The sequence below is a fragment of the Nycticebus coucang genome, chromosome 16 (genome assembly GCF_027406575.1).
Source record: "Nycticebus coucang isolate mNycCou1 chromosome 16, mNycCou1.pri, whole genome shotgun sequence".
Taxonomy (NCBI): Eukaryota; Metazoa; Chordata; class Mammalia; order Primates; family Lorisidae; genus Nycticebus; species Nycticebus coucang.
Genome location: NC_069795.1, coordinates 50,375,194 through 50,386,321, shown reverse-complemented (window position 1 = coordinate 50,386,321; position 11,128 = coordinate 50,375,194). Strand labels below are relative to the sequence as shown.

Here is an 11,128-nt window from a genome sequence, read left to right as displayed (position 1 = left end):
AATGTAATGCCTTTAGAATAATTCCTGGAACAGAGAAAGCCTTCGATGAATATTAATTATAAATAAGGCAAAGCGCCACTGTTCACAGTTCGAGTCGTACAGCTTGGGAAACGGTTGAAATATCATCACCTTCCTATAAATGGTTGAACTTATAAAATTTAATTTGGTTGCGGAAATGCAGCCAACAGGAAGGCAAAAATGTGACTTCTTTTAAGTTTTACCTGCGGGGTATGCATCTTTGGGACTCTATAAAAGGAACAGGAAAGAGGATACATTTCAGTTCAGATTCCCTGTAGTAAAACGATGGCTCTACACTTCACGGTAGGAAAGACAGCATGACTCAGAAAAACCGCCTGACAACGAATTTAGCCGTTATCTCACTTTATCCCTAAAGGCTTCCAGCAGCTTCTAACAAAATTTTTCCGGAGGAAGTCGGTGGTCTCGGATATCAAGATTGGTCGCCTCGCCAGCTAACGTCATCACGGAGCGCCGGAATCCGCAAAGGGAATTGGGAAGAGCTTTCCCTACGACCTTATAAGGCATCTTCCCATGGTCCTCTCCTTCTCTTCGCCATCTTTTCTTTGTCTCGGTTGCTGCCGCCATGAAGTAAGCAGATGTGGATCCTAATCCGTTTCCATCCCTGAACAAATCGCCTGTCTGGTGTCATGGGCATGGCTTCACTTTACTGTAGACATCCTCCCTAATGGGCTTGACTTTTTGTTTCAGGGTCGAGTTGTGCAGTTTCAGCGGGTACAAGATCTACCCCGGACACGGGAGACGCTACGCGAGGACCGACGGCAAGGTAAAAGGCCGCCGGCTAACACCAATTTTTGTACTCCAAGGAGGAACGTCTCGCATAATTCAGTCTAGGCCCGTTTATGTTCACATCACCTTTGATCCCTGCTGGGCTTCAGGGATCCTCCATGGAATGGTTGTTAGGATCAGAGACTTCTAAGTCAACCTGCATTGAGGCTGGACGGGAGGGGTTTGTGTAACTTTGATGCCCCAGTGTAGGAGAAGTGGAGTACCGAGATACTTGTCTCACGGGTGTCAGCTTGTCTCGGAGCCCCGGGAGGGACAAGAGCAGAATGTCTCCGAGAATTTGACACCACCCCATTCTTGCCTGTAAACTTGTTTGCCCGCCCTCAAGAAATGAGCAAACGCAAAGACTCAGTTACTTGGCAAGTTACGTGACATGAACCTTTTGGTATTTGTGAGTCTCAGTTTTGTAAAATAGGAAAATAGATTATAACTTCCTAAGGCTTTCGAACTCTTTTCTTTTTTGTATAGCTGGGTAGTAATTACCTCGAATTTGTTATGCCAGGTTTTCCAGTTTGTGAATGCAAAATGTGAGTCAGCATTCCTTTCCAAGAGGAATCCTCGACAGATAAACTGGACAGTACTCTACAGAAGAAAGCACAAAAAGGGACAGTCGGTAGGTGGAATATGTTTTGTTGTGCAGATGTGTAAGTAGTTTAAGGTCTCTGAGCGTTGATTTTTCTGCTGTTAAAATTGTAGCTAGCTAGGTGCAGTGGCTCACACCAGTAATCCCTAGCATTCTGGGAAGTCTAAGCAGGCAGATGCCTGAGCTCAGGAGTTGGAGACCAGCCTGAGCAAGAGCCAGATCCCATTTGTGAAAATAGCCAGGAGTTGTGGCCGGCAGCTGTAGTACCAGTTACTGGGGGTGGGGTGGGTGGGTGGGGGGCTGAGGCAAGATAATTACTTGAGCCCAAGAGTTTGAGGTTGCTGTGAGCAATGACACTACAGCACTCTAGGGAGAGTGAGAAAGTGGAGATTGTGTCTCAAAAAAATAAATTGTAATTAAGTGAGACAGTATGTGAAAGTGTCCTTGAAACTGAGAAAACCAAACAATAACATGAAAACAAAAATATATAAAGTGGGGCAGCACCTGTGGCTCAAAGGGAGTAGGACACCAGCTCCATATGCCAGAGGTGGCAGGTTCAAACCCAGCCCTGGCCAAAAACTGCAAAAAAAAAAAAAACACATACATATATATATATAGAGAGAGAGAGTCTCCTTATATACTTTAGGCCAACAGCAATGCAGAATTGAAATATGAAAGTGGCACCTTGTACAAGTCACATAGATGAAGCACATTTGTGTTAAGTAGGGTGCTGTGGAGAGGGTTGCCTTGTTCCGGTGGGTGAAAATTGAGTAATGTAGTTTTTGATTATAAGGTAGGACTAGGAAAGTTGTATTATAACTGGTATGGTATATTCTCCAGCTGAATATTTTGGTGCTTGTTTTAAGTGCCATTTTAGCTGAATGAAGGGAATTTGTGAGACTTAGTTCAGGTACTTTGGTAGGACTAATATTATTACTAGTATAGTATTCAGGAAGCATGGTGTATTTATTTAGGCTTTTGACTATTTAATGAGCACTTCATGGATGAAAGATTTCAAGAAATACTGTAGGAATTAAGTGCCATAAGATATGAAATGTGTTGAAAGTTGAGAGGAAGGAGAAAATTATCTAACAGTGGCTTTGACATAGTCATTAGGGTTTTTTTTGTTTGTTTATTTTTATTTTTTCTTTTTAAGGAAATTAAAGGTGTTGGTGGGGGGGGAATTGGAACATTTGTGCATTGCTAAATAGAAAATCATGGAGCTGCTGTGGACAACTATTGGTGTGTCCTCAAAAAGTTAAACATAAAATTATATGGTACAGCAATTCCACTGGCAGGTATTTACCTAAAAAACTGAAAGCAGGAATTCACATGACCGCCATACCAATGTTCGTAACAGCATTATTCATAGTGACCGAAAGGTGAAAGCAATCCAAATATCCATGAGTGGATGGATAGATAAGAAAATGTAGTATGTACATAAAATTCTGGCTCCCCCCCCCCCCGTTTTTTTTTTTTTTTTTTTTTTTTTGAGACAGAGTCTTAACATATTGCCCTTGGTAGAGTGTCGTGGGGTCAACAGCTCACAGCAATCTCCAACTCCTGGGCTCAAGCGATTCTCCTGCCTCAGCCTCCCAAGCAGCTGGGATCACAGGCGCCTGCCACAATACCCAGCCATTTTTTGGTTATAGTTGTCACTGTTGATGGCAGGCCTGGGCTGGATTTGAACCCCCCAGCTCCGGTGTATGTGGCTGGTGCCCTAGCCGCTGAGCTACAGGCGCAGGGCCCATAAAATTCAGCCTTTAAATGCTGACAGCCACCTAACTGGATAAAACTTAAAAGACATTATCCCAAGCGAAGTGAGCCTGACCATAAGTATCATGTGGTTCCACTTTTATAAGGTACCTAGAATAGGCACATTCATATAGACAGGAAGTAGAATAAAGGTTATACAAGACTAGGGGAAGGGAGGAATTATTGGTGTCACATTGTTTGATGGGTGCAGCGTTGGAATGATGAAAATTCCAGAAATGGGTAGTGGTCAACAACGTTGTGAGTTAACTTAATGCCACTAAATTAGGCCCCTTTAAAGGGGCATGTTAATATGTTTTGCCAGAATAAGTAAAATATTTTAAGTGGTTTTGTTTTTTGTTTTTTTGTAGAGACAGAGTCTCACTTTATGGCCCTCGGTAGAGTGCCGTGGCCTCACACAGCTCACAGCAACCTCCAACTCCTGGGCTTAAGTGATTCTCTTGCCTCAGCCTCCTGAGTAGCTGGGACTACAGGCACCCGCCACAACGCCCGGCTATTTTTTGGTTGCAGTTTGGCCGGGGCCGGGTTTGAACCCGCCACCCTCGGTATATGGGGCCGGCGCCTTAGCGACTGAGCCACAGGCGTCGCCCTATTTTAAGTGTATTGATACAAGAAAAATGGAGGCTCAGCGCCTGTGACTCGAGTGGCTAAGGTGCCTGCCATATACACCTGAGCTGGCGGGTTCGAATCCAGCCTGGTCCCACCAAACAGTAATGATGGCTACAACCAAAAAAATAGCTGGGCAGGCTCCTGTAATCCCAGCTACTTGGGAGGCGGAGGCAGGAGAATCACTTGAGCCCAGGAGTTGAAGGTTGCTGTGAACTGTGATGACACGGCACTCTTCCCAGGGTGACAGCTTGAGGCTCTTGTTTCTTTTTTTTTTTTTTTTTGTAGAGACAGAGTCTCACTGTACCGCCCTCGGGTAGAGTGCCATGGCGTCACACGGCTCACAGCAACCTCTTAACTCTTGGGCTTACACGGTTCTCTTGCCTCAGCCTCCTGGAGCAGCTGGGACTACAGGCATGCGCCACAATGCCCGGCTATTTTTCTGTTGCAGTTTGGCCGGGGCTGGGTCCGAACCCGCTGCCCGAGGCTCTTGTTTCAAAAAAGAAAAATGGAACAAGTAAATATTGGAGTTTTCTACGATAAGATTTTATCTTTTTTTTTTTTTTTTTTTTTTGTAGAGACAGAGTCTCATTGTACCGCCCTTGGTAGAGTGCCATGGCGTCACACGGTTCACAGCAACCTCTAACTCTTGGGCTTACGCGATTCTTTTGTCTCAGCCTCCTGAGCAGCTGGGACTACAGGCACCTGCCACAACGCCTGCCTATTTTTTGTTGCAGTTTGGCCAGGGCTGGGTCTGAACCCGCCACCCTTGGCATATGGGGCCAGCGCCCTACTCACTGAGTCACAGGCGCCACCCAAGATTTTATCTTTTAAAGAGTTTGAAATGGCTCTGCCCCTGTAGCTTAGTGAGTAGGGCACCAAGCACATACACCCAGGCTGGCAGGTTCGAGCCTGGCCTAGGCCAGCTAAACAACAATGAAAACTATAACCAAAAAAAAAAAAAAAAAAAGCCGGGCATTATGGTGGGTGCCTATAGTCCCAGCTACTGGGGAGGCTGAGGCAAGAGAATTGCTCAAGCCCAAGAGTTGGAGGTTGCTGTGAGCTGTGACGCTACGGTACGCTATCGAGGGTGACATAGTAAGACTCTATCTCAAGAAAAAATAAAAGTTTAAAATGAGGCTGGGTGGCATCTGTGGCTCAAGGGAGTAGGGTGCCAGCCCCATATGCCGGAGGTGGTGGGTTCAAACCCAGCCCCAGCCAAAAAAAAAAAAAATGAGGGTATATTTTGACCACAGGCAGAATTTAATTGTTCTTGGACTAAAAGGTGCACTGCAAGGTCTTTTTTTCTCATGAGTACCGTAGCACAGGTTTCCAATCTAGAATCTGTAGGAAATTTTTTTTTTTTTTTTTTTTGTATTTTTGAAACAGAATCTCACACTTGCCCTGTCATGGCATCATAGCCCACAGCAGCCTCAATCTCTTGGGCTCAAGCAATCTTCTTGCCTCAGCCTCCCAAATAACTGGGACAAAGGTGCCCCATAGGTGGGGTCTACTCTTGCTCAGGCTGGTCTTAAACTCCTGAGCTCAAGGAATCCACCCACTGGGGCCTCTTAGAGTACTAGGATTATAGGCGAGAGCCACTCATGCCCGGCCTGTAGGAAGTGTTTAAATTCTGCTCTGCCTTGATTCATGGACATTCCCTAAAATTTGGCAGCTTTCTTATTATAAATCACATCTTGAATATTTCTCCTGTTGACAGCCTTTGAATTAAAAATAGGTGAGTTTGAGGCTTGATAATTTTTTCGTAAGTAAATTGAAAGTGTAAACAGTCTTATTAAAATCAGTTATAGTACTATCTAGTTCGTGAAATAACAGTTTTCATTACACTTGAATTTGTTTGTTTTTAAGGTAGTGAAAACAATGGCCAGGATTTGTAAGAGATGGCTTAAACAATGTGTTAGGTGGAAAACTTGTTTTATTTCACAGAGGAGTGTTCATAATTCTCCCCCCCACCCCTCCACCCATCTTTTTGTTTTGTAGGAAGAAATTCAAAAGAAAAGAACCCGCCGTGCAGTTAAATTCCAGAGGGCCATAACTGGTGCATCTCTTGCTGATATAATGGCAAAACGAAACCAGAAACCTGAAGTTAGAAAGGCTCAACGAGAACAAGCTATCAGGTAAGAAATGCTTCATTATAAGCATTTCAGCTATTGGGATGGATATAAAATCTAGCTATAGGTTCAGGAACCTTATCTCATTTTTGTTACGAAACTTGAAACTATAGTAAATGATTTATGATTGTCACCCATAATTATTTGGGTTTAATAATACAAAAGTTTATGATGTAGTTTAATTTGTTACATTGAAATTCTGTATGCACTTAAAATCACCATATATGATCAGCTGATTTGATGGTTGATAATTTTTTTTTTTTTTGGGTTAACGAATTTTATTGACAAACCCCTGAGATTTAGCCTACAAATAAGTAGATAGAGATGAGAAAGGATGCCATATGATAGTTCTAACTCGTCTAAGATTCTAGCTCCTTTTTTTTTTTTTTTTTTTAGTTTTTGGCTGGGGCTGGGTTTGAACTCGCCACCTCTGGCATATGGGGCCAGTGCCCTACTCCTTTGAGCCACACGCGCTGCCCCAAGTAATTTTTTTTTTTGAGGCTAGACTCTTACTATGTTGCCCTGATAGAGTGCTGTAGCATCACAGCTCACAGCAACCTCAAACTCTTAGGCTTACGCGATTGTCTTGCCTCAGCCTCCCAAGTAGCTGGAACTAAAGGCACCCGCCACAGTGCCTGGCTTTTTTTTAGTTGTAGTTGTCGTTGTTTGGCAGGCACGGGCTGGGTTTGAACCCATGAGCTCTGGTGTATGTGGCTGGTGCCCTAGCCACTGAGCTACAGGCACCAAGCCCCTTAACTAATTTTTTAATCCTACAGAGCTGCAAAGGAAGCAAAAAAGGCAAAGCAAGCATCAAAAAAGACTGCAATGGCTGCTGCTAAGGTAATTCTGAGCTTTCTTGCATTTCTTAAATAATAGAACAAGAAAATTGATCATGGGTTTAAGAAATTTAGTGTAAGACTCAATTGGAAATGATCTTTTTAACTGATAGGTGTATGGTTTGGATCTCCAGAGAGGGGGTTTCCAGGAGACAAAGCATTTCTTTTTTTTTTTTTTTTTTTTTTTTTAATTTGGCCGGGGCTGGGTTTGAACCCGCCACCTCCGGCATATGGGACCGGCGCCCTACCCGCTGAGCCACAGGTGCCGCCCGAGACAAAGCATTTCTTAAAATGAAAGGAATGAGGAAAGAGGGAAATAAAGGTGGCTTTTGTTTTTTAAACTGTGTTGTGAGATAATTTTAGACTCAGAAAGTTTGCAGTAGCAGTATAGGAAGTTTATCCAGTTTTTCTCAGTTAATTTATTTAACCATAGTAAAATTTTCAAAACCCCAAAATTAACATTGGTCTTACACTGTTACTAAAATTCAGGAAACTCACTAAGTTGTGTCTCCTTCGATCTATGACAATATCTGTCTTTCATTATATAGATAGACATCTAATATTTTAGGGAGTTTTAAATAAAAAGGTTGGTATTAGGAAGACAGTTAAATTATTAAGTGATCTAGGGTACATAAAGAATCTGGACATGGAGGGGGTCGTAAGGTTTTGAGGAGTGATGTCACGTAATATGTCATCTTTTACAGGCACCCACAAAGGCAGCACCTAAGCAAAAGATTGTGAAGCCTGTGAAGGTTTCTGCTCCCCGAGTTGGTGGAAAACGCTAAATTGGCAGATCAGATTTTTAAATAAAGATCCAACGGTAACTCTAGGTTGTGCTGGATTTTTTTCTCTAATAATAGGCATGTTGGGCCTATATGGTCATAGGTACCTCATAGAATTGAAAATTTAAGGCTCGTGGCTATATCACAGTGGTTATGGGGCCAGCCACATACACCAAAGTTGGCGGGTTGGTAGCCCAGGCCAGCTAACCAACAATGACAAGTGCAACAAATAATAGCTGGGCGTTGTGGCAGGCGCCTGTGGTCCCAACTGCTTGGGAGGCTGAGGCAGGAGAATCACTTGAGCCAAGTGTTTGAGGTTGCTGTGAGCTGAGATGCCACAACACTCTGCCAAGGGTGATATGGTAAGACTGCCTCAAAGGGTGGTACCTGTGACTCAGTGAGTAGGGCACCTGCCCCATAAACTGAGGGTGGCGGGCTTGAACCTGGCCCTGGCCAAACTGCAACAAAAAAATAGCTGGGCGTTGTGGTGGGCACCTGTAGTCCCAGCTCCTCGCAAGGCTAAGGCAAGAGAATGGCCTAAGCCCAAGAGCTGGAGGTTGCTGTGAGCTGTGATGCCATGCCACTCTACCAAGGGCAACAAAAAACTTTTTTTTTTTTTTTTTTTTTTGTAGAGACAGAGTCTCACTTTATGGCCCTCGGTAGAGTGCTATGGCATCACACAGCCATTTTGTGGCGCCGCCCCAAAATGAAACTCTTAAAAAAAAAAATCGCAAAAAAAATTTTTGAGATAGACCTTTTACTTTAAAAAAAGTTGTTTTTTTTTTTCTCCTGAGACAGTCTGTGTTGCCATCGGAAGAGTGCTGTGGCATCTTCCAGTAACCTCCAACGCTTGGGCTTAAGCAATTCTCTTGCGTCAGTCTCCCTAGTAGCTGGGACTATAGGCGCCTGCCACAAAGCCCAGCTATTTTTTTTGTTGTAGTTGTTGTTTAGCAGGCCCAAGCTGGGTTTGAACCCACCAGCCTCCGTGTAATGTGGCCAGTGCCCTAACCACTGACCTACTGGCGTCAAGCCTAAAAGTTCATTAGGAATAATGCTCCCTGAAGTAAGCCTGTTAGTTCAAGAAATATTTAATAATATGTGGCTGAATACTAGCTTTGTTTAGCTCACGTATATAGGAACATTACACAGACTACATCATCTTTTTGGCTTAATGCTACATACTTTTAGTCCAAGTGGTTATTAAAAAAGATATGCAGGCAGTCCCTGGGTATATTGAAGACTCAGAGCATTCCATACTTAAAACTAGACTCCCAAGGCTCAGGTGCCCATAACTCTGGTTAGGGTGCCAGCCACGTACACTGGGGCTGGTGGGTTCAAACCCAGCCCAGGCCTACTAAAAACAATGACAATTCCAACAAAGTAGCCGGGTGTTGTGGTGGGTCCCTGTAGTCCCAGCTATTTGGGGGGCTGAGGCAAGAGAATCCCTTAAGCCCAAGAGTTTTGAGGTTGCTCTCAGCTATGATGCCACGGCACTCTACCAAGGGCAACATAATGAGATTATGTCTCAAAGAAAAAAAAGACTCCTAAGCCTCTCCAAAAGGATATTATTATCCTTAAATAATGAATAATCAGATTTATGATTTGGCAACTGGTTTCTTCCACAAGTGTAAACAAGCCTGCATGGCTCAAGTGATTTGTGACACAGCATCTATCTTTATGCTAGTGGCTAGTCTCTTGTTTATATGGTTGTGTAAGCATCACTATCTTTTTAATTTGATTTGGTGAGTGTTCTCCCTTACGACTATGCCTCCAAAGTGAAAGTCCACTGCGAGTCCAGGTGAGCCTGCACTGAAGACAAAGGTGATTTACAAAGGATATGGAAGTAGAAATAAGCACTTATTATTTCAGAGAAAGGCCATGTGCCATGGTTACTATTAGAACAGTTATATGTGGGCCATTACTGACAAAGTTTTAGAGAAAGATGTAACTTACACAGGTGAATCAGGACACTGTCCACTGTGTTTCTTGGATATCAAATAATGGACCATAATACAGGCTGTCTGAAAACTTTGATAATGACCCATGTAAAGGATGAATTGAGAATGAGGAACATGTCAAAAAGGCAGTGTGAGTATCAAAGCAACAATTATTACTAAGAAGCATGGTGGATCAGTTGCTGAAATAGAAAGGTTATCAATTTGGTTAGATCAAAATAAGCAAAACATTCCTATTAGCCTAGTATTGATGGAACATTAGGTGAGTGCTTTTTTTTTTTTGAAATGTCTTAAGTTTTTGATTTTTTTTTATGTTTGAATTAAAAAATAGTTTCTATTACAGGGGGATTACTGTTAACAGTATTACATTGTATCATTATTACAACGTATGAGCCATTATAGTATTGTCAGTATTAGCATATATACAATGTTCATCAGGGATCCTGGTTATACACAAAGCAGACCTAAAGACTACTTAGTGCTGGGTGTGGTGGGTCACAATTGTAATCCCAACACTGGGAGCCCAAGGTTGGAGGATTGCTTGAGCCTAAGAGTTTGAAGTTGCAGTGAGCTGTATGATATCTCTGCACTGTAGTCTAGGAGACAGAGCCAGACCCTGTCTGAAAAAAATAAGAACATTCTCAAGAACGTATCTTTATCTGTAACCTGGGGGCCAGCTATACTTTATCATTTTATGTGATTAATTACCCATTTGCATGATGAATAGATTGATTTTTATATAGGGTTTGGGTTTGCCTTTTTTTTTTTTGTAGAGACAGAGTCTCACTATACCGCCCTTGGGTAGAGTGCCGTGGCGTCACACGGCTCACAGCAACGTCTAACTCTTGGGCTTACGCGATTCTCTTGCCTCAGCCTCCCGAGTAGCTGGGACTACAGGCGGTTTGCCTTTTTTTTTTTTTTTTTTGAGAAAGAGTCTCAAGCTGTCGTCCTGGGTAGAGTGTCATGCAGTCATAGCTCACAGCAACCTCCAACTCTTGGGGGTCAAGTGATCCTCTTGCCTCAGTTTTTCTATTTTTAGTAGAGATGGGGTCTTGCTTTTGCTCAGGCTGGTCTCTGGAGCTCAAGTAATCCACCAGCCTCAGGTCTCCCAGAGTGTGAGGATTACATGCGTTAGCCACCGCGCCCAGCCACGGGTTTGCCTTTTTTATTCACATTGGTGCCTCATCTACCATTAGCTGATAGTTGAGTTAAAGGTGTGTTTTAAAACTTGCTCCCGGAAGAGTTTAAATGAAGAGCACTGCTTCCTGAGTATTCTTTTTTTTATTAATATTAAATCATAGCTGTGTACATTAATGCGATCATGGGGCACCATACACTGGTTTATAAACAGTTTGACACATTTTCAACACACTGGTTAACATAGCCTTCCTGGCATTTTCTTAGTTATTGTATTAAGACAATTATATTCTACATTTACTAAGTTTCACATGTACCCTTGTAAGACGCACTGCAGGTATAATCCCACCAATCACCCTCCCTCTGTCCATCCTCCCCCTACCTCCCCTCCATCTCCCCCTTCCCCATATTCTTAGGTTATAACTGGGTTATAGCTTTCATATGAAAGCCATAAATTAGTTTCATAGTAAGGCTGAGTACATTGGATACTTTTTCTTCCATT

The 11,128-nt window shown here is 43.0% G+C and overlaps 1 protein-coding gene across 1 annotated transcript; it reads left to right on the top strand.

Annotated features, from left to right (window-relative positions):
• The first annotated feature begins 496 nt into the window (after nt 1-496).
• On the top strand, nt 497-7,581 carry RPL24 (ribosomal protein L24). The gene is made up of 6 exons (XM_053564998.1): nt 497-606; nt 727-802; nt 1,325-1,435; nt 5,786-5,922; nt 6,693-6,756; nt 7,457-7,581. The coding sequence occupies exons 1-6, from the start codon at nt 602-604 to the stop codon at nt 7,535-7,537; spliced, it is 474 nt and encodes a 157-aa protein (XP_053420973.1). The 5' UTR covers nt 497-601; the 3' UTR covers nt 7,538-7,581.
• The last annotated feature ends 3,547 nt before the right edge of the window (nt 7,582-11,128 follow it).